Below are 22,083 nucleotides of genomic sequence, written 5' to 3'. Positions count from 1 at the left end.
TGCTTTGCTTGTAATAAAAAAGAAAATGGGAAGATTTTAGATGATGACTGATGCACGAGTCTCCTTGGAATAATTAGAAATGTATAGAATACAAAATAACAGTTGAAAGGGACCTTGGAGGTCTTCTAGTCCAACCCCCTGCTCAGGCAGGAAACCCAAACACATTTTGGTTAAGCTTGTGGATTGGACAGATTTGGAGTGTGTAGCTTCATCTCCAACCATGCTCTGATTTACAATTTCTTCAGAGAAGACAACTTGTAAACCCCACTTTTTTTTTCTTTGTAGACCTTAGAGCAGCTTTGCTTTAACCCCCAAAATTCTTCTTCTACTCAGAAGGCTATTATTCATTTCTCAACTTCAGGAGAAATAAAGAAATAAAGAGTGAAGAAAGCTGCTACTACTTATCTCTAAACTTTATGATAAAGAAAGTGCAGAGAAGAGCAACAAAGATGATTAGGGGCCTGGATGGCTAAAGCTTATGAAGAACAGTTGCAGGAACTGGGCATGGCTAGTCTAGTGAAGAGACGGACCAAGGGTGACATCATAGCAGTCTTCCAATATTTGAGGGGTTGCCACAGAGGGGAGGGGGAGAACCTACTGCATTTTCTAAAGCACCAGAAGGCCAGACAAGAAACAGTGGATGGAAACTGATCCAGGAGGGAAGCAACTTTTTTGGATATTCTATTTTTTTTTAAACTTTTGTAATATGTGTTTTTTTAATGTTGTACGCCGCCCTGAGTCCCTGGGAGAAGGGTGGAATATAAATCCAATAAATCAAACCAAACCAAACTTAGAACTAAGGAGGAATTTTCTGACAGTGAGATCAACCCATGGCACTGCTTCCATCCAGAGGTTGTGGGTGCTTCATCACTGGAGGCTTTCAAGAAGAGACTGGACAACCACGTGTCAGAAATGGTACCAGATCTCCTGCTTGAGAAGGGGGTTGGACTAGATGACCACCAAGGTCCCTTCCAACTCTGTTACTGTGTTCTTAGGGTGGTGGTAGTTATGAAGAGAAAGTTGTGAATCAGTAGTGGGTGACGAGAAAAAGACATAATGTCTGAACGTTTTGGGGTTTTTTTGCATCTTCCTTCTCCCAGAAGGGAAAGGAAGCCTCAACTGGTTATTGTCAGAAATGGTACAGGATCTCCTGCCTGAGCAAGGGGGTGGTGGACTAGTCACTAGATGACCTCCAAGGTCCCTTCCACCTCTGTTAGGGACACTGGGCGAGCCCTGCGGATCCCCTCTCAAAATCGGTTGGCAAGATCCTCTCTTCCAACTCCCCCAGGAAATCTCAGCGCCAATCCAGCCAAGGAATTCTGCAACGCACCGCGCATCTTGCAGTTTCCACCCCACCCCACCCCACCCCACCAACCTTCGGACGGAGCATGCGCCGCAGAGCTTTGCGAGCGCTCGGCTACCGCAGGAGAAAGAGGCGGGGAGGGAGGGGGCGGCGACGGCCCTTTAAAAAAAGTGGGGGGAGCGAGGAGGAACGGGAGGCTGCCGGGAACGATGCCTCTCTAGGAAGAAGCGCTCTCTCGCCCCGCATTCCGAGACCTCCCCATCTTCCCCCCCCCTCCACCCTCGGAGGTGATTTATGGCTAATAGAAGAGCCGGGAGCGAGTTGCCCGGATCGGGGTCGTGGGGAAGCGCAAACCCGCGCCGTCCGAAAGGCTTCCTTTCCCGGGAAGCCTGGGAAAGAGGTGGGGTGGGGGTGTCCCCCAAAAAGGGGTGGGTGGGAAGCCCACCGCAGACAGAGAGAGCCCCCCCACACACACACCTGGCCGGTTCAGCCCCGCTGTGTCTCCCATGGAGATCCCCCCGCGGGTGGCGCGATCCTGGGAGCTTTTTAAAGCGCCTTCCCCGCCGGCCAGCCGTGGGATCGATTTAAGAAGACCGGGGAGCCAAAGATGAGGCAACGCATTGTCTTGGTTTGCATTTGGGTTTATGGTCCTGTTGGAGAGGACGGGGGCGCGGGTGAACGACTTAGATGGGTGGCCCGGGAACCCGATCGTGGGAAATTGGCAAGGAGGACTTTCCGAAGTTGTAATGTAAGCAATAGCGTTTAGACATATATCGCTTCATAGGGCTTTTACAGCCCTCTCTTAGCGGTTTACAGAGTCAGCCTATTTCCCCCAACTATCTGTGTCCTCGTTTTGCAGCCTCGGAAGGATGGAAGGTTGAGTCAACCATGAGCCTGGGGAGGTTCAAACTGCCGGCAGTCAGCAGATTAACAGAGTTGGAAGGGACCTTGTAGGTCATCTAGTCCAACCCCCTGCCCAAGCAGGGGACTACATACACCATTACAGCAGAAGTAGCCTGTATGACGTGCTCTCCATCGCTGGAGGTTTTTAAAGAAAAGATTGGATAGTCACCTGTCTGAAAGGATAGATGTTCTGCTTGAACGGGGTTGGTCTAGATCAGGGGTCACCAACCTTTCGGACCTCAGGGACCACTAAATTCATAATTTTAAATCCCACGCACCACTAATATGGCCACTTTTTAAAGATAAATAGTATTCAGTGCGATATAAAAATGCAAATAATTTTTCGGTAGGCCACCAAAATTTTCTCGCGGGCCACCAGCTGGTGACAACTGGACTAGATGATCTCCGGTTCCTTTTGGCTCTCTATTCCAATGGCTTGACTGATTGGCTCCGCCTTTGCTTTAAACTGTTCTTCCGGTGACTTAGAAGGGGAGGTGCAAAAAAAACAAAGAAATGAGAAGCTTTCTTTGCTCTTTTGAGTGTCTGGCTTGTCCACAGGAAAGCGGTTCAGCATCCAGAGGCTCCTGGCTTACATGCAGCTGAGAAGGAGAGGAGCGGAATAGACACCGCTGTGAGGAAGCCGTCAAGATGGACATGTCGAAGTCAGGCGGAGGGTGGAGAGGAGCTCCAGACCTTCCTGCAGCTGAGGCCGAGGACGGCAGGGAGGGCTGGAGCCAGGCGGGAGACCATCCCTGAGGAGCCCCTCGGCTCAGAGGTCGAGAGCTTCCGCTGCTTTTGCTACCTGGAGTCCGCGGGGAAGTTTGCAGTCACCTGCAGCAGCTTTGCCATTGGTTGCCGAAGCCCAAGAAGAGCAGCCGAGCTTAGGTGGTGATCCTAGAGCAGTTCCTGGCCGTGCTGCCCCTGGAGATGGTGGGCTAGTCGAGGGAGTGCGGGACGGAGAGCTGTTCCCAGGCGGTGGCCCTGGCCGAAGGCTTCCTGCTCAGCCACATGGAGCGGCGACAACAGGTGAGAGACTCGATCTTCCTGGGAGGATCCCCTTGAGATGTAGTTGTTCCCCACAAAAAAACCCTTTATTAATTTACTGTGAATTCTGCTCATTCACATCCAGCAAAGTCTTTCAAGGGAGGATTTACAGTCACAGACCTTATCTGGCTTGGAGAGCTGCCGCCGATATCTGCAAAACTTGGCAAGGAGCCTCGGAGAGTCACAAACCAATTAAGCGAACTAATTGTCTCCTGCAAACTCCACTCCCCTTTCGCTCCCCTTTTATTTCCTCTGGGAGGGGCCATTCATCATCCACTGTGGTGTGGCCTTACCCCCAAGTCGACCCCTGTTCTTTTAACTGTTCCCTTCGTCTGGCAATTCTGTGCATGCGCACACTGGGAACAGGCTCCAGCTGTTCGTCTGCCTCACTAATGTCTGACTCTGAAGGCAGCTGATAACTGGCCCTGGCCCCCTCTCTGCCTCCGACACAGAGCCCTCATCATAGCAATAGCAATAGCAATAGCAGTAGACATATACCGCTTCATAGGCCTTTCAGGCCTCTCTAAGCGGTTTACAGAGAGTCAGCATATTGCCCCCAACAATCTGGGTCCTCATTTTACCCACCTCGGAAGGATGGAAGGCTGAGTCAACCCTGAGCCGGTGAGATTTGAACCGCTGACCTGCTGATCTAGCAGTAGCCTGCAGTGCTGCATTTAACCACTGCGCCACCTTGGCTCATCAGAGCCTTCCACAGACTCCAGGACTGGCCCATCTTCCTCCCCAACCTCCTCACTGCCCGAATCTGCTCCTAGCTTCGCTCCACAACAATATTGTCCCTTCACTGACTTGTCTGCCTCAAATGCACTTTGTAGTACTAGAAGAGACTGTGGTTTCCCTCCATTTCATCTCCAGTTTGACGTTTCCCCATCCAGATTATCGCACAGGAGGGAGGATTTGCATCTTTACCTATGGATATAAAATAATCCATCTTTGAAGGCATAGAAAACTTCTCTTGTTCCAATCTTCAGTTGTTTTAACTGTTGTCCTCCTGTGATTCTGGCTGTTGTTTCAGATGCAGGAGCCCTTCATGAAGGCAGTTTTGGTACCACCTGAAGGAAGAGAAGGTCTTTCCGGCCCCTCGATGGAGCAGCTGTCGGGAAGGATCCTGGAGGAGGATCCAATTTGGGTCACGTTGCCACGTAAGTGAAGGTTGGTTCTTGAGGGCATGGAAGCCTTGAAGTGCTTTCATTCATGTGCTGTTTTTACACACACGTTCTGGGCTGGGGTTAGTTTATAGTGCTTCCCTTTTACCTCAATCGCAGGGAGCGGAAGGCTGTTGATGGAAGTGACTGAAACATCTCTGCATGGCGAGGCAGCCACAGCTCAGGTAGGAGAGCTTCCTTAAAGCACAGAAATCTTTGGGGGGAAATGGGGATGTCTGGTTTGATCATGGGACAATGCAGTGCCTGTTAAAGAGATTACGTGTTGAGGTCAGGAGTTGGCTCACTCTCACTTTCAAATGATTATTTAAGCACAACCCCACAAATCAATATTATTTATTCATGTAAACAGCTGAATATTTAAATTTGTTTAAATTCAAATTTCTGCATTGGTTTAAAATAAATCCCTTGCAGCCTAAGGCAGATGCAAGGAGAAGAACCAGCTAGCGCAGAGGTAGTCAACCTTTTTATACCTACCGCCCACTTTTGTATCTCTGTTAGTAGTAACGTTTTCTAACCGCCCATCGGTTCCACAGTAATGGTGATTTATAAAGTAGGGAAGTAAATTTACTTTATAAAATTTATAAAGCAGAGTTACAGCAAACCCCTACCGCCCACCATGAAAGCTGGAACGACCACTAGTGGGCGGTAGGGACCAGGTTGACTACCACTGAGCTAGCGTGTGAAAGCAAAGAGTCATTTTGATTTATTTACTTTTATTAAACCCTTGGTAAGACTACTCAAAGGGGATGCGGTGGCTCAGTGTCTCTCTTAATAAATTGGAAGTTTGAGGAAAGCTTTGCCTTGGACTCGGATTTAATTTTGGATGATATTTGGAATAGCAATAGCAATAGCAGTTAGACTTATATACCGCTTCATAGGGCTTTCAGCCCTCTCTAAGCGGTTTACAGAGTCAGCATATCGCCCCCACAGTCTGGGTCCTCATTTCACCCACCTCGGAAGGATGGAAGGCTGAGTCAATCTTGAGCCGGTGAGATTAGAACCGCTGAACTGCAGATAACAGTCAGCTGAAGTGGCCTGCAGTACTGCACCCTAACCACTGCGCCACCTCAGCCTCTGGAATGCTGACAGACGTGGTAGCTAGTGGCTAAGGCGCTGAGCTTGTCAATCAGAAAGGTCTACAGTTTGGTGGTTCGAATCCCTAACCCCACGTAACAGAGTAAGCTCCCGTTACTCATCCCAGCTTCTGCCAACCTAGCAGTTCAAAAGCATGTAAAAATTCAAGTAGAAAAATAGGGACCACTTTTGATGGGAAGGTAACAGTGTTCCGTGTGCATTGGCATTTAGTCATGCTGGCTACATGATGTCTTCGGACAGTGCTGGCTCTTCGGCTTTGAAACGGGGATGAGCACCGCCCCCTAGAGTTGGGAACGACTAGCACCTATGTGCAAGGGGAACCTTTACCTTTAAGACTACTCAATGTGTTAATAAACAAAGCAAATTACAACACTGAGAATTGATTAGCATTAAATAAGTTACATAAACACATCGGATTAAAAGATGTTTATATGAGGTTTGCATTTATGCAAGAGGATTGCTCCTGAAGAAGATAATATCTTTGGAGTATAAAAAAGAAACAAAAGATTTCCAAGTGAAACATGTCGGACAAATACACTTAGTCCTGAAGACAAAGTGTTCCAGGAAGAAATTCCAACCTGCAAATGGGTCACGGTGCCTCTCCTTCCTCGTGCATCTCTATGATTCCATGTTCAACCAAGGAAAGGCTTTCAAAGATGGCTGCATTGTTCAACTCCAACCTAGAGATTCCAGTTCCGCCTTTGTGCGCTTGTGAATATTTCAGAGTGGTAGTGAATCTTTCAAGAGGCACCTGCCAGTTAGGTTAACAGTAACCGAGTTGGAAGGGACCAACTCTAGTCCAACCCCCTATGAGAACTGATTAGGTCAAAAAAAAGGAGCATTTTCTCTTTTGCAAAACTTTTTGCTATTTAAGATATATGAAATCTGGGACAGAACTTCCTGGGACTTCTGCTGAGGAACGTATCCTTTGAATTCCAGGATTCGGTGTCCTTCGAGGAGGTGGCTGTGTATTTCACGGAGGAGGAGTGGGCGCTGCTGGATCCCAGCCAAAGAGCCTTGCATGAGGAAGTCATGCTGGAGAATTTTAGGAATGTGGCCGCTCTGGGTAAGGCCTTGCTTTGTTTGGGCTTAGTTAATTGTCGTAAGTGCAAAGAAAAGAGCACTTAACTAGAATAAGCACAGGAAGAAAGTGTCCTGTATCTCTCTGACTTCTGTTCCTCATAACCATCCAGTTTCCTAGGTTACCTAATAACCAGTGGCAGTTCTCATACTAGCTGTTTGGTCAAAAGGCCCTCCTTTGGCTCTGAGTAAATCATGTGTAAACTCCCTATAGGGCTGAGAACTCTCGGCAGCTTTTTAAAAACCGCTGTTTGGAAATCTGGAAAGATTTCAAGAAGCCACATAAGTTTAATTTTAGTGCTGGACTAGGCAGATGGCACACAACTTCTGCATAAGCAGATTCGTATTTTAACATTCTTGCATTGATACCATATGTATTGGCAGTTTAGCATCTTCTGAACATTCTCACGCATTTAAAGTTTCCTTTCATCAGTTTATCGCTTTTCCAGTCAATCTTCCTCCTGGTCCTCTTACTCGATGGAGTGGCAAACTATGAGAAGGAGGAGATCCCAAAAGTGCTTTTTCAAGAGGAAACTGGGTTTCTGTTTTGTTTTTTGTTTTTTAAGACATTTCTCATCAAAGAAGCTTCTTCAGCTTTGTCTGGATGGTGAGGAATGGAAGGATTTATATTTCTTGCAGACAGCTGGTCATTTGCATTGTTTTAGAGAGTCATTAAGGCCACCTGGAGGTTTATCTGTGTCCTCCTCAGAAAACAGGCCATTTCCAGCCACCACAGGGCTTGGGGGGGGGGGGCGCTCAGGAGGCCGTTTTTGCCCTTACCAGGCTCCTAGAAAGCCCCTGGAGCCCGAGGAGGGCGAAAAACGGACCTACTGGGCCCACTGGAAGTCGTAAAACAGGCCATTTCTAGCCTCCGTAGGGCCTTGCAGGGGAGAGGGGGGGGGGCTCAGGTGGCCATTTTTTTCCGCCCTCCCCAGGCTCCAAGAAAGCTGTGCGTGCAAGTGCGGGGCAGCAGGGAGGGCATTAAATTAAGGGGGTGGGCACGCATGCACGTGCATGCTTTTGGCACCTGAGGCAAAAAAGGTTCGTCATCACTATCTTAGATAGTCCAAAATAACAGGTCCAGCTTTTTTTTTTCCTATTGGAAATTTAGTGACTAAGTTTCTCTTTCCTTTTCAAAGGTTATGACCAGAAACAAAGTAATTATAAGGAGACCAGGGTAACCCTATTACACATGATCAAGTCTGAAGAAGCCACGCTTGGAAACCAAGAGGCATCACAAAGAAGTAAGAAAACCTGCATATGGAAGGAAGGGAAGAATTCGCCTTCTTCTGAATATAATGCAGTCCATGACTTCCCAACCCAGCCAGTTCAACAACGAGAAGATAAAGGAATATATAATAGATGTGGTGAGAGAGGCGACAAGAAATTTGATTTCCGTAAATACCAGACTGAAGAGGAACAAAACACATATCAAGAGGCTGGGAAGAGTGTCAATCATATTTCTTCCATTAATTTACATTACCGATCGCATCTCAAGGACGCACCATATGCATTTATAAATTGTGAGGAAGGTGTCAATTTAAGCAGTCATCGTATTTCTGATAATAATGAAAAGCAGCGTGAGTATGAAGAGGGCTCCAATAAGAAACAGTTGCTTATTTTACCCGCAGAAACTCCTCCAAAGGAAAAACCATACAAATGTTCACAGTGCGGAAAGGCCTTCACACAGAGATGTAAACTTACCATACATGAAAGAATCCACACAGGGGAAAAACCATATGTGTGCCTGGTCTGTGGAAAGACCTTCACACAGAGATGTAAACTAATCATACACGAAAGGATCCATACAGGGGAGAAACCATATATATGCCAGGTGTGTGGAAGACGATTCAATCAGAGTGGCCACCTAACAAGACATAAAAGAACCCACACTGGGGAGAAACCGTATACGTGCCTGAAGTGTGGAAGGAAGTTCAGTGAAAGTTCAAGCCTTGTGATGCACGTGAGAAGCCACACAGGAGAGAAACCATATATATGTACAGAATGTGGAAAGAGCTTCCGTCAAAACAGCGTCTTTGTTTGCCATAAAAGGATCCACACTGGAGAAAAACCATACAAATGCACAGAGTGCGGAAAGAACTTCAGTCAGAACAGTAGCCTTTTGAAACATAAAAGAATTCATACAGGGGAAAAACCGTACCAATGCCTGGACTGTGGAAAGAGATTCAGTGTACGCTCAGATCTTACATATCATAGAAAAATGCACACAGAAGAGAAATCATTTAAGTGTTTGGAATGTGGAAAGAGCTTCAATTGCAACCGTTACTTTATTCGCCACAAAAAGATCCACACAGGAGAAAAACCATACAAGTGCTTGGAGTGCGGAAAGAGTTTCAGTCAGAACAGTCACCTGGTCAAACATAAAAGGATTCACACAGGGGAAAAACCCTATCAATGCCTGGAGTGTGGAAAAAGCTTCACTGCAGCCTTACATCTTACATATCACAGAAGAATGCACACGGGGGAAAAACCTTACAAGTGTTTGGAATGTGGAAAGAGTTTCAATTGCAGCAGTTATTTTATTTGCCATAAAAGGATCCACACAGGGGAGAAACCATATAAATGCCTGGAATGCGGGAAGCGATTCAATAGGAACAGTCATCTCGCTTATCATAAAAGGATGCATACAGGAGAGAAACCATATAAGTGCACAGACTGTGGAAAGAGCTTTTCATATAAAAATGGTCTTAGGTACCATCAAAGACTCCATACTGGAGAGAAACCATATGCCTGCTTGAAGTGTGGAAAGAAGTTCAGTGCAAGTGCAAACCTTATGATGCATATAAGAATCCACACTGGGGAGAAACCGTATAAATGCACCGAGTGTGGAAAGAGCTTCCGTCAGAACAGCGTCTTTATTTGCCATAAAAGGATCCACACAGGAGAAAAACCGTACAAATGCATGGAGTGCGGCAAGAACTTCCGTCAGAACAGTAATCTTATCATACATAAAATAATTCACACGGGAGAGAAACCATACGAATGTGCAGAATGTGGAAAGCACTTCAGTCACAAAAGTCACCTCATGAGACATAAAAAAATCCACACGGGAGAGAAACCCTGTAAGTGCACAGATTGTGGAAAGAGTTTTAGCCGAAATAGTCACCTCACGAAACACAAAATAATCCACACAAGAGAAAAACAATAACTTGGGAGCTTTCATCACACATATTTTCTTTTTATAAAGGGAAAAATAGTAATATGTTGACTGTAAAGTTCAGTAGCCTTGTCAGACTTAAAGGAATCCACATGGCAGAACCATAAAAACCCCTGAAGTTTAGTTTAGTTTAGTTTGCCTTTATTTGTATGCTGCCCTTTTCCCTAAGGGGACTCAGGGCGGCTCACAATTCAAAAGGGAGGGGGAAACAACAAACAATAAACAATACAACATATTAAAAGAGAAAAAAATGCAACAATCATACCATTCGAGTGGGGCTATAATCTTAGCCCCAGGCCAGCCGGGACAGCCAGATCTGTGGGTCCAGGAGGACTCCCAAGTTGCGAACCCTGAAGTGTGGAAATAAATTTAAAAGAATGTTGCACTTATTTCTCATAAGAGATTGTATTGTCGGAAGGATGCCTGGAGTAAATGGAATTACCGGGACCGGCCTTTTATCCCCTTAAAAAAAATAACAGGAGAAAACATGGTACATTTAGTTGAGCTACATGGACTTAAATATGCAGCGATGTGTGGGAAGGCCATATCCATTTGGTATAAAAAGTATACCTAGGAATGGGTCAAAAAGACTTTTAATAAGGCCTATCATCTTACATCCTAGAAACATTTCACTCAGGAGAGAAACACTAAATGAGCGGAATGTGGAAAGGATAGTGACAGTTGGACCTGTAAAGTGGCCCTAATAAAGAACAACTTCATATTGTTCCTCAAAAAGGAATCATAATCATTGCCAACTAATATTTCTGATTGGTTAATCCCCCATGAGACGCCATTTTTCTTTGAATGTGATGCACTCAAGACATGAACAGTTTGGATCATGATGTGGATATCATTTTGATCCCCTGAAGAGATCTCTGATTAAAATCCTGGATCTGAACTTCACTTCTTATAAGAAGTAAACCATTTGGTTCTTTTCAGTATTATTACCAAACCAGTAATTATGACACTTTGTAATTATTATTTTTCTTCCAATTTGTGTTAATTAACACAAGTGTTAATGTTCTAAGTGGCCCCAAGTTAGGCTTTCTAGCTTAGTTCCTGAAATAGGCCTCGGTAACTGCTGTCATTTGTTGGAACAAAATAAATCCTAAATATACATCCAAAATATTTTCTCTGATAATGTGAAAGAAGTGAAAAGATTGAAAGGACGCCAAAGAGGAATGCCTGAAGGAGGAGGAATTATTGCTATTTATTATTATTATATATACCAGAATGTGAAATCATAGCCACCACTTCTTTTAACTAGGATTGGTCTTCATATTCTTATGGTTTGTCCACAGTCACCCAGTTTAGACTGGATTTGGCATTATCATATTTTTGTCTCACTTTTTTTTTTACATTTGGACACCTTTACCTTCATTCGTTATACCCAAATCTCTCTTGTTTTTCCCAAATCCTGTGGAGTGGCATGGGTCAGGCTGAGAGAGAGAGTGATTGGCAAAAGTCACCCAAAATGTTTAGGTTGAAAATGAAATGAAAAGGTTTGCAAGGGATATTAAAAAAAGACTTATAAAAGAAAAGCTATCAGTATACCAAATGTTCTATAGATTTGGCCAAAAAAAAAAGGGAGGGGGAATGAACTGAATTTTTATTTTGCTTCATTTGTTGTGATCAAGGAAGTATGAATCCCTCTCCCCATTGTGAGAATGCATTGCGAGTATTTACCACCATTTAAGAGATTCAGACTGGAATTAGATTGGGGCAGAGTGGAGTCCATCAGAGAGTTCAAGTTAAGCGCCGGGAAAATAGACTGAAGCATGCTTAGCGTTGTTTAAAAAAAGGCCACCAACAGGGATATCATATCCCTGTCGAAGCATTTGATGAGATGCCCTTTAGAAGAAAGAAAAAGTTTGTCCTGAATTGTTCTATAGTGCTGAATGAGTAGTTGAATTTTACAAAAATGTCATGATGATGGTAATGGTAAAACTGTCAAATACTCTTAAGACTTTGAATAAGAAGGTATCTCGTGGGTCATCTAGTCCAACCTCCTGCGCAAACAAGAGGCCCTACACCCGCGACGGTAAACCTATGGCACGCATGCCACAGGTGGCACGTGGAACCCTCTCTGCGGGCATGTGAGCGGTTGACCAGTTCAGATCCACCACATGTACGCGCCCTCCTGCCAGTCAGTTGATTTTTGTGTACCGCGTATGTGGGAGATGTACACGCGGGAGATGTGCATGCATGCGTGGGAGGAGCACGGGGGGTTTCAGTGCGCCTCCCCCCACACTCTGTTTTTGGTGCCAGGAGGCTTCAGGGAGGACCTCTGGAACCTGGGGGAGGCTGTTTTTGCCCTCCCAGAAGTTTCGGAAGTCCAGAAATGGGCCTGTTTCCGGACTCTGGAGGGCCTCCAGAGCCCGGGAGAAGCAATTTTTGCCTTCTCGGAGGCTCGATGAAAGCCTCCTTGAGCCTGGGGAGGGCAAAAACACACAATTTTGGCACACGAGAAAAAGCCTCACTCCCTATACCATTTCTGACAGATGGCAGTCCAATCTCTTCTGTAAAGCTTCTAGTGATGAAGCCACCACAACTTTTGAAGGCAAGCTGTTGATTGTTCTCACTGTCAGAAAATTTCTCCTAATTTCTAGATTAAATCTCTCCTTGATCAGTTTCCATCCATTGTTCCTTGTCTGGCCTTCGAGTGCTTTGGAAAATAGGTTGTCCTCCTCCACTCTCTGACAGCTCCTAAAGTATGGGAGCAGTGCTATCATGTCACCCCTGGTTCTTCTCTTCACTAGACTAGCCATGCCCAGTTTCTGTAATCTTTTTATATGTTTTAGCTTGGGGAGTGAGGTGGAGGAGGGCAAAAACGGATTTGACATCACCCCACAGCCTGATGTTTTCTCATGTGTAAAGTTGTCTGTTGGAGATTCTTGTTATTTCCTGTGTATTAAGCATTTTCTTGTATTTATCTTCATTGCCAATGATTTCTTGACTTGTAAGTACTTCCACTTAAAAAATAAAGGTATCATTATTTGTATATTACCATGATTTCAAAGAATTTTTTGATACAAATATATATTTAAAACAATACAGGAAAATGTAGTAAAAAGGTAGGGGGGACAATATGTTAAAAAGGGTGGATAACTAAGTTTGAATAACCATTTCTTATTTGAAACACAAAGGACACTCTTTTGAAAACAGCAACATCCACATTTTAGACAGAGAGGACCACTGATCTGAAAGAGGGGTTAAAGAAGCCGTCTATGTCAAAATTGAACATCCCTCTCTCAGCAGAGGGAGAGGGATACAACCAGTGGGGTTTCAAAAATTGTTCGAACCTACTCTGTGGGTGTGGCTCCTTTTTGGGAATGGCTTGCCGCCCATGTGACCGGATATGAAGATGCCAACGACACTTGTCAGAACCACCTTAAATTACCTCACACACAGCACTGGCATGCATAGAGAGGCCTGAAAGGCCTATGAAGCGGTATATAAGTCTACTGCTATTGCTATAAGAATATGATGTAAACTTGCTTTTTAAAAGGCATCTTTGGTTTGCGTTAAAACAACTTCAACACAGGCAATAGCAGTAATAGCAGTAGACTTATATACCGCTTCATAGGCCTTTCAGGCCTCTCTAAGCGGTTTACAGAGAGTCAGCATATTGCCCCCAACAATCTGGGTCCTCATTTTACCCACCTCGGAAGGATGGAAGGCTGAGTCAACCCTGAGCCGGTGAGATTTGAACCGCTGACCTGCTGATCTAGCAGTAGCCTGCAGTGCTGCATTTAACCACTGCGCCACCTTGGCTCTTGGCAATGTTCTCATTGCACCACAAATGCAGTAGTCATCCTTACCTTTCACAGAGGCACTGAGTTTTATAAGTATGAGCATGATAGTGTAGAATAATCATCTCCAAGGACCAGTGGTGGGTTTCAAAAAAAAATTTGGGACCTCTTCTGTAGGTGTGGCCTGCTTTCCGGGTCCACTGGTGGAACCTCTTCTAACCGGTTCGGTAGATTTGACGAACCGGTTCTACCGAATAGGTGTGAACTGGTAGGAACCCACCTCTGGATACAACACATTTATCTTCAATCTACAACACAGTTCTTTCAACAGTTCCAAGAAGGCTCCACACTCATTTAAAGCATTCAGGTGATCCTGACGACACAGATAAACCTCCAGGTGGCCTCAACAGCTCTCTAAAAGAATGCAAATGACCAGCTGTCTGCAAGGAGTATCAATCTTTTCATTTCCCACCACCCAGTCAGAGCTGAAGAATCATCTTGGATGAGAAGCAAAACGTCTTCAAAGAAAAACAAGAAAGCCTCTTGGGAAAAAAGCAGCTTTGGGACAAGTGACAGATAGCCCTTTCCACCTGAAAGCTCAGAAAAGGTTGATTTCACATAACCTGCCAAGGCAAAGCTATTCAATTGAACCTTCTGTTTAGATTCATATGATATGGACAGTAAAAATGACTCCGTCACATAATTGGTTCTCCTGGGGGTGATAGACTTCTTATTACCTGTATCATTTTATTGCAAAAAGGTAGCAGTGAAGATGTCAGACCCATAGCTGAGAATGAGCCGAGGTGGCGCAGTGGGTAGAGTGCAGTACTGCAAGCCACTTCAGCTGACTGCTAGCTGCAGTTTGGCGGTTCAAATCTCACCAGGCTCAAGGTTGACTCAGCCTTCCATCCTTCCGAGGTGGGTGAAATGAGGACCTGGATTGTTGTTGGGGGCGATATGCTGACTCTGTAAACCGCTTAGAGAGGGCTGAAAGCCCTATGAAGCAGTATATAAGTTTAATTGCTATTGCTAATACAGCCTTGTTTCTTTTGTTTCCTGCCCGCATCTTCTGTCACCTGCTTTTATTTATTCATTTGTTTCTATCCCATTTTTATTCTTTGAGCAACAATAGTGAAATAAAAAACCATCCAAATGGATTTCCTGGGGACTGGGAAGGGGCTGGTCACTCCCGAAGCAAGGAAATGGGAAGGAAGCGGAACCCCGACCTGGTAGAGACTGACCAGTTCAGCTCCAGTTTGACTTCATTTGCAGAACGCCCTTCTTTGGTTTTTCTGGACCGAGGCTGGGTCTGGCATTGCATTTTTAGAAAGAACAACTCCTCTCTGTGGCAGAGACCAGATGAACTAGGAATGATCAGCCTTGTCCCAAGCTCTCCAGAGGAAATGGCAGCCTGCAAGCTGGTGACTTAACGGGGGGGAAAGAGAAAAAGAGAAGGAGGTTGGATCCTATCTGAAGAGCTAACTATTTATTTTATTTATTTATTTAGTCAGGGGTTGTGGCCCGGCAGGAGCCGTTAGAGCTGTCACCAGACTCCGACAGCAAGGGGTCTTCTGAGTCGGTCTTGGAGGAGGTGGAAGACCCTGGACAGGGTGTCGACTTCGAGCAGGGCGAGAAGAGACTGGTTGGCCACCAGGTGGCGGCAGAGCATTGGATCAAAGGGAATGTTCATGAAAGCATTTGGGAGTTGTATCAGGATGCATGCAGGTCTACTCAGCGTAAAGGACAAAGGAGTTAACTACAGGAGGTGATTGCGAACAGCTGAGGCTGATCAGGATCTCCTCCTGCTGATAAAAGGGACTGATGGTGCCACGCCCTGGTGGCAGAAGTCAACGTTCCGTTCCTGTTCTAGTGATTGTTCTTGTTCGCGTTCACACATCGAGAGAAGCTTTTTGTTTTTTTTATTTTTTGTTTTTTTGTTTTATTAGACATTTATAGGCCGCCCTTTTCCCTGAGGGGACTCAGGGCGGCTTACAGTCAAAAGGGAAGGGAGTGTCAGACAATACAAAAAGAAATGTGCACAAAGGTAAATTAAATAGTAAAACTCAACATTCACTCAACATTCGGGAGGGGCAAAAGTAAACTTATCCCCAGGCCTGACGGGCTAGCCAGTTCTTGAGGGCTGTGCGGAAGGCCTGGACGGTGGTGAGGGTACGAATCTCCACGGGGAGATTGTTCCATAGTGTCGGAGCCGCAACAGAGAAGGCTCTCCTCCGAGTAGTCGCCAGTCGACACTGACTGGCGGATGGAATACGGAGGAGGCCAACTCTATGCGATCTGATGGGACGCAGGGAGGTAATTGGCAGAAGGCGGTCTCTCAAATAGCCAGATCCACTAACTTGGATAAGTGGCTTGCAGTGTTTTGTGAGTTATAGGACTTTTGCCAGAGCTATTATCTTTGTTTATTTGGGCTTGCAGCCAACAAGAGCTTGGACTGATTAAAAGAAATCTTTTGAGTTACGTGGCTTTTGGCTTTCATTCCTGGGCGGAGAAGGGAGTTCAGAACAGTCAAGCATGTATTAGATAACATATAAGTATAAGCATGATTTTGAATACATGAAATGGATATGAATAAAAGGGAACATTAGGACAGGGACGGTAGGCATGTTGATGCGCTTATGCACGCCCCCTTTACGGACCTCTTAGGAATGGGGTGAGGTCTACAGTGGATAGTTTAAGGTTGAAGCTGTGGGGGTTTGTGGATGTAACAACAGAGTCAGGTAGAGCATTCCAGGCGTTGACCACTCTGTTGCTGAAGTCACATTTTCTGCAATTGAGTTTGGAGCAGTTTACCTTGAGTTTGTATCTACTGCGTGCTCATGTATTGTGGTTGAAGTAGTTGTTAACAGGTAGGACATTGTAGCAGATAATTTTATGTACTATGCTTAGGTCAGACCGAAAGCGGCATAGTTCTAAGTTGTCTAAGCCCACAATTTCGAGCCTGGTGGTATAAGGTATTCTGTTGTGAGCAGAGGAGTGGTGGACTCTTCTCATAAAATATCTCTGGGCTCGCTCAATTGTATTAATGTCCGATATATAGTGTGGGTTCCAGACAGATGAGCTGTATTCAAGAATTGGTCTAGTAAATGTTTTGTCTGCTCTGGTTAGCAGTAGATTCAGAATTTACTTATTTACCTTGTTGCAGCAGATTTGAGGTTTGCAATCTACTTACGAAAGACCAGGACTCGAGACCACGAAGGTGCGAGAGAAACAGGTTTATTTGATGCATCGAGTTCAGCGTGTTCACACACCAAAATCTGAACTGCCTGGGCTCTGCCCAGGATGCTACTTTTATGCCGTGTTCCATACTGTGCATTCTCAAGGTGTTTCCATACACGAGACAAGCATGACATTTCGAAAAAGGAGAAGTTCATTTGGAATGTTAGCTGTTTCACCTCTGTTCTATCTCTCACCCACGCCTGGCTTCCTGTGCCCCTCCTTTACAGGGTCTTGCCACCTTCTTCCTCCCCGTTGGGTTGCTCTGAATGTCCATCTCTCCTCAGGACTTCTCTTCAGCTCTTTTAAGATCCAGGGCATTCAGACTGGTCTTTGTGCCTGGCTAATTTAGCTTCAGTTTTGTCCACTTCACATGCTACCAAGAGCCTAATAATAATATGAAGCATTCCCAAGAGGAATATTCCTTTTTTAATTTCTTTCTTGATTAAATTAGCTTCATTTAGTTGCTATCTCTCCTCCTCCTCCTTTTTGAAGGTGGCCATTTCCCCACCCTCGGAACAGACTCGCTTCTTGGCTGTTGAGCATTTTCTGAGGTAATTTGTTCCAGAATGTTCGTCCTCTCAACTGTTTTTTCTACCCACATACTTGATTCCTTTCAGTAATTGTGTTTCTTTTCCTCAGGAGCTTCATTCTGGCTTTTGGGGAGGGGGTCCCAGTGTCCCCTCAGATGGGGGTGCTTCAGGTCTCAGCTGAGGGGGTGAAGGGCACATGACATGGGCTTTGTAACTTGCTAACTAACATAGCTACTCTGCATTTTATTTTGATTTATTTTCTCTCTTTTAAAATGACGTTAGGGTTCATTAGCTTTGAACATTCCTAAACTGATAAACAGGCTGGAGACTGGCTCCAGATAAGAAAAAAGTTTGTTAGTACAAATTGGGGATCTGTTTTATATCTTTCATGAACTCCAAACAACCTTTTCCCCTTACAATTTACGCCCCTTCTGACTCAGACCTCATTTTAATGAACATGTGTGATTCGATGGGATGCGAATAGGTAACATGTTTACTACCGTAACTGACGCTGTCAGCATTCCATCTACCCGAATGGGACAGGCTAGAGGTCTTGTCCGTATGCCTAGTTGCTTTACAATCGACATGCTGATTAAGCATCAAGTGCAGCCAGTGTCCAACCAACTTTTCTCTTGCATTTTCTTGGTTGTGTTAACTATAAAAAGGAATATAACATGGGGCTCGGGGTTCTCCTTTTTCATAGGGAGATGAACAAAATGTGTGTGCATCTCCCTATGCATGTTTGAAGTATTATGACTTGTTCATTCTCTCTCTCTCTCCCTCCCTCCCTCCCTCTCTCTCTCTTCCTCTCCCTCCCTCTCTTCCTTTTTTTTTTGCACCAATGAGTTTGTGAGCATTTACACAAACATGTTTTCCTCCAACGGTGCACCTGTGCATCCAACCATATTCCCAATTCATATTGGGAAAAGAACGATTTTTCTTTCCCCTATAATTATCGCGATCAGATCACTTATTTTATTCTTGCCGAAAACCCAGGGGCTGTTGCATTCATTTGTTTAGCCTCCTTTCCAGAATGGCCTTGGGTTTCAAGCCAGTTTAAAAATACCAGAATGCAGCACAAGGGAATATCTTGAAGTTGGCTCGAAAACCTTGGCAGAAGCCTCCATTTCCTCCCAGTCCCTGGGAGTTTGTGAGAAGAGTTTAAGGCAGAGACGCCTGTCTGTATGAACGTGTGAAGTAAGCTTGCTCTCCATTTAACATTTCCAGTTGGACTGAAACCTTGTCCTCCTTCTCAAGGTAGTGTATGTTGGGCTGGGGGGGGGGGTTTGCTTGCTCCTTGGTGTAGTGTTCAGCAGAGTTTCACATGTCACTACAAGCTTTAGCAAATAATCTTTTAATTTCCTGGGTCAGATTAAAGGCTATTTTGAGACTAGTACTACAATACCCATATTATACTTATTATTTTGGAGCCCAAATCTTTGTCTCCAGTATAATAAAGTTGTCTTTCAACCTTGGCAACTTTAATTCAACCCCCAGAATTTTCCTGCCAGTACTGGAATTCCATTCTATTTAGTCTTGAAGACAAAACATAAATTTATAATGTTTTAGGTTTTAATCTCTTGTGTTTTTGTCTCCAAAATGTGATGCAAACGTGCCATATGATAAATAATAAATCTCAGTAGTAGGAAACCTTTTGGCTCCCTGCTTTGTCATCTTTTGCTCTTCTTCCCCTGAGCTTTCAGCTTCCATGGCCAAAAACAAAAAGAGATAAGAGCAAAATGCAAAATTATCAGGGATTGAAAATATTTTCCATGTCGGAGCCAAACAGAACAAGAGCCTCATGATAAATGTTCTCTAGAAATAACGCAGATGGGGATTGCTGGGAGCAGAGTTTTAGATCTTTTGGTTTAGTTCCATTTTTATTTCCTTTCCAAGAAACTTCAAGGTTCTTTGCAGAATGAGAATAGGCTGATCATTTTATTAATTCATAATATATCAAGAATTCATGTATGACAAGCTTTTTCTCACTACAGAGGAAATTAAGTAGAAATAGTCCCAGAACAGAGTAATATACCAGCAGTGCAAACTTCAACCATTTAAGTTAAAGCTGCCATGAGATTGAATCGTTACCCAATTCTGTTTTTTTTAATGCAGCATTTCAAACTTGTCTCTGTTCTTTATCAGGGGGCAGTGTGCAGATTAAATGATGTGAAGCTCACAGTATTAAAGTTATTAGACTGAATGCTAAAGAATTGCTTTTAAAAGCACCATAAAGGTATTAATAGAATAACAGCATAGAATAGCAGAATAACAGGGCTGGAAGGGACCTTGGAGGTCTTTTGCTCCAGCAAAAACCCCTATACCATTTCAGACAAGTGGTCCTATTCAGTCCATTTCAGACATACAACTGATTCATATTAATTATTTGATTGCTGATTTCTGCCCCAACTTTTCGCTAGAGTTTAAGGTGGTGTTGATAGCAGGGCTTCCCATTATTTTCTATTTAATGGCAGCTTTGCAGAGTAGGCTGAAAAATCGTGACTGGCTCACAGTCATTGGGTGAATTTCAGTTATGATAAGAAGAACCAACAGTGGGAGAATTTCAGTTTAGTTTGTTCCAGTAAATGAAATGTTTATCCTTACATCCAGATCAGGGGTGAAATCCACTTACCTTTTCTACCAGTTCGGTAGCAATGTGAGCGTGCACCTCCGCACATGTGCAGGACCTTCTGTGTGTATACAGAGCATCAAAATGACACCCGGGTAGGTGGGCAGAGCCTGCTACTGAGTGCAACCTGCAAAGGTAAGTGAACAGCAAGAAGGTGGAGGGAATCTGCTGTGCCATGCAATTTAGATTAGCTAAAAAGCTGGAGATCCTGTTTTCTAGCTAATATAAATCGTGCAGCACAGCTGATCGTTGGAAAAACTGGTTCATCTAAACCGGTAGCATATATTTTTTTACTACCTATTCGGGCGAAGCAGTAGCATTTTTACTACTGGTTCGGGCAAATCAGCCTGAACCAGTAGCATTTCACCCCTGATCCCAATCAGAACAAGCACAGACACCACTCGATTCCGTGAAGTAACAACAATAACAACAATAATAATACAACTTTGCTTATTATTAATGATCAGCAAAGACAAAAAGTGGGGAAATTCAGCTGGGAAAATGGGATAAAGGTAAGCAAAAAAAAAAAAACAGTGAGGGAGAGAGTAACATGAACAAAAAGCAAGAATTTATATTGCAGTATCTGTAAGATAACGTAATGTCCCCCAGAATTTTCCAGCTATGCTGGCTGAAGGATTCTGGAAGTTGAAGTCCATACATCTTAAAATTGCCATGGTTGAGAAACACTGAAGGAATATAACAAAACTCAAAAAATAATAGTTATGAGTAAAATAAATTAAGAATGGTGAAATCCAAATGAAATACAATAGAAGGGGAAATAATATAAGGTGAGTGGTATCGATTGATAATTGCTATTAGAAAGAACAGGAAGCTCCTATTCGTATTGTATTGTGTAAATGTGGTGTACGTCTAAGTTTTGTGTATGTGTATTTTACATGTTTGTTAATAAAAAAAAATTTTTTTAAAAAGAGAAACACTGGTCTGTATTTATGAGTGTATAAATATCTTAAAAGACGCCAGACTTTTTAGAGCTGCTGGAAACTATCCATATGTGGAATTAGCATTGTAAAGAGAGCAATCTTTGATTATTCCAGTTTTCCTTTCACAGCCCATCCCTGAGGGTTTCAAGGAATTGCTGGAAGTAAATTCACCTTCCTTCCTATTTAGGGGCAGAGCTGTATTTATCTTCCCTCTCTCATCACAGCTTGGCTGTCCTGCTAAGAATGAATTTGCATGTGGGTTCTCCAGTCCTAATCCAGCTCTTCAATCATTACATTACACCAGGTCTCTCCAGTGTATTATTAAAGATAGCAATAGCAGTTAGCAATAGCAGTTAGACTTATATACCGCTTCATAGGGCTTTCAGCCCTCTCTAAGCGGTTTACAGAGTCAGCATATTGCCCCCAACAACAATCCGGGTCCTCATTTTACCCACCTCGGAAGGATGGAAGGCTGAGTCAACCCTGAGCCGGTGAGATTTGAACAGCCGAACTGCAGAACTGCAGTAGCCTGCAGTGCTGCATTTAACCACTGCGCCACCTCGACTCTTCAAGATAAAGAAAACTTTGAGTTTGGCTTGAATCCAGGTGACCATATGGACCTCTCAAGTTTTTTTTTTTTTGACAATACTACAGGATTTCCATTTAAACCTTTAACAGATTAACAGAGTTGGAAGGGACCTTGTAAGTCATCTATTCCCCCCCCACAAGGCAAAAGACCCTACACCGTTTCTGACAAATGGCAGTCCAATCTCTTCTTGAAAGCCCCCAGTGACAAAGCTCCCACAACTTCTGAAGGCAACTTCTGTTCCATGGGTTGATTGTTCTCACTGTCAGAAAAAAAATCTCCTTATTTCCAGGTCGAATCTCTCCTTGATCAGTTTCCATCCATTCTTCCTTGTCTGGCCTTCAGGTGGCTTGGAAAATAGCTTGACCCCCTTCCTCTCTCTGATGCTCACTTTTCTTCCTGTAATTGAAGTCCACACATCTTAAAGAGGTCAAGGTTGAAAAACACTCTTCTAGAATGATGTTTTTGATTTCTTAGCCAAATCTACTACCAGGGAGTTTCTGATGATTTTCCATCTATGTATTCCTACAACTCTAGCACTAAAAGGGACAAGGGAATCCCATCCTATCCATTGCCACATACAGGATTATCTTTACCAGATTTCCATTTTTTGGGAAGTCT

At 44.1% G+C, this 22,083-nt stretch overlaps 1 protein-coding gene across 2 annotated transcripts; it reads left to right on the top strand.

Moving 5' to 3' along the window:
• Positions 1-4,286: 4,286 nt before the first annotated feature.
• On the top strand, positions 4,287-9,901 carry LOC148047243 (uncharacterized). 2 transcript variants are annotated; one of them, XM_087711240.1, is made up of 4 exons: positions 4,287-4,410; positions 4,534-4,598; positions 6,469-6,595; positions 7,749-9,901. In XM_087711240.1, the coding sequence occupies exons 1-4, from the start codon at positions 4,299-4,301 to the stop codon at positions 9,776-9,778; spliced, it is 2,334 nt and encodes a 777-aa protein (XP_087567366.1). In that variant the 5' UTR covers positions 4,287-4,298; the 3' UTR covers positions 9,779-9,901. The 2 variants fall into 2 exon arrangements, with proteins under 2 accessions (XP_087567366.1, XP_087567367.1); XM_087711241.1 differs by lacking the exon at positions 4,534-4,598 and having other exon boundaries at positions 4,324-4,410.
• Positions 9,902-22,083: the final 12,182 nt, after the last annotated feature.

Source organism: Thamnophis sirtalis, unplaced genomic scaffold (genome assembly GCF_051295495.1).
Source record: "Thamnophis sirtalis isolate CommonGarterSnake01/CBP01778 unplaced genomic scaffold, rThaSir2_p1.2 scaffold_3, whole genome shotgun sequence".
NCBI lineage: Eukaryota > Metazoa > Chordata > Lepidosauria > Squamata > Natricidae > Thamnophis > Thamnophis sirtalis.
The sequence above is the reverse complement of the archived record's forward strand: the minus strand, read 5'-3'. Positions and strand labels throughout refer to the sequence as shown.

What these genes read in the sequence shown, in the direction of transcription:
- LOC148047243 (XM_087711240.1), top strand. Translation starts at nt 4,299, where the DNA reads ATGAAGGCAGTTTTGGTACCACCTGAAGGAAGAGAAGGTCTTTCCGGC. An exon ending in GCGAGGCAGCCACAGCTCAG is followed by an intron (nt 4,599 to 6,468) that starts GTAGGAGAGCTT and finishes TTTGAATTCCAG; the next exon opens with GATTCGGTGTCCTTCGAGGA. An exon ending in TAGGAATGTGGCCGCTCTGG is followed by an intron (nt 6,596 to 7,748) that starts GTAAGGCCTTGC and finishes TCCTTTTCAAAG; the next exon opens with GTTATGACCAGAAACAAAGT.